This window comes from Condylura cristata, unplaced genomic scaffold, assembly GCF_000260355.1.
Source record: "Condylura cristata isolate star-nosed mole 26May11 unplaced genomic scaffold, ConCri1.0 scaffold00058, whole genome shotgun sequence".
Taxonomy (NCBI): domain Eukaryota; kingdom Metazoa; phylum Chordata; class Mammalia; order Eulipotyphla; family Talpidae; genus Condylura; species Condylura cristata.
This window is the reverse complement of record NW_004567159.1, coordinates 910,403-910,833: the sequence shown is the minus strand read 5'-3', so window position 1 is coordinate 910,833 and position 431 is coordinate 910,403. Positions and strand designations below refer to the sequence as shown.

Sequence of the window (431 nt, the reverse complement as noted above, 5' to 3'; positions counted from 1 at the left end):
TGCTGGGGTCGGGGTCACCCCTCGCGGAGCGCGCCGGGCGCGGGCGCGGGCGGCGGGGCGCGGGCGGCCTTACCTCCATGGAGTGCTTCACGAAGGACTTGGTGTAGAAGAAGCGCTGGAACAGCACCTGCCCGGTAGCCATGGCCACCTGGGGAGAGGCCCGCCGTGAGCCCGCGCGGGGCCGCCCCGCCCCGCCGCCAACAAAGGGCGCCGCGGCGCGGCGGTTGGCGGCGCCTCGCGCCCGCCCTCACCTGCGGCAGGCGCAGCAGGATGCCGGCCGCCTGGATGAGCTCGCAGCCCACCACGCGCAGGTCGGTCTCGGTGTCGGTGTCCAGGCCGCTCGACATGGACGGCGTGAAGCGGAGCTTGTCGTCGGGCAGGAGGCAGTTCTCCAGGGTGATGAGCACCCCGGAGTACAGCCGGTCCCCGAT

General features: G+C 74.2%; 1 protein-coding gene across 1 annotated transcript in view; it reads right to left on the bottom strand.

The window, feature by feature from the left end:
* Positions 1-431, bottom strand: part of CCNL2 (cyclin L2) — a gene marked incomplete at its 5' end in the record, with an annotated part of 5,911 nt that extends 5,480 nt beyond the window's left edge. The window contains 2 exons of the mRNA XM_012734540.1: positions 19-148; positions 252-431. Coding sequence (XP_012589994.1) covers positions 19-148; positions 252-431 — 310 coding nt within the window. The remainder of the gene's footprint in view (positions 1-18; positions 149-251) is intronic.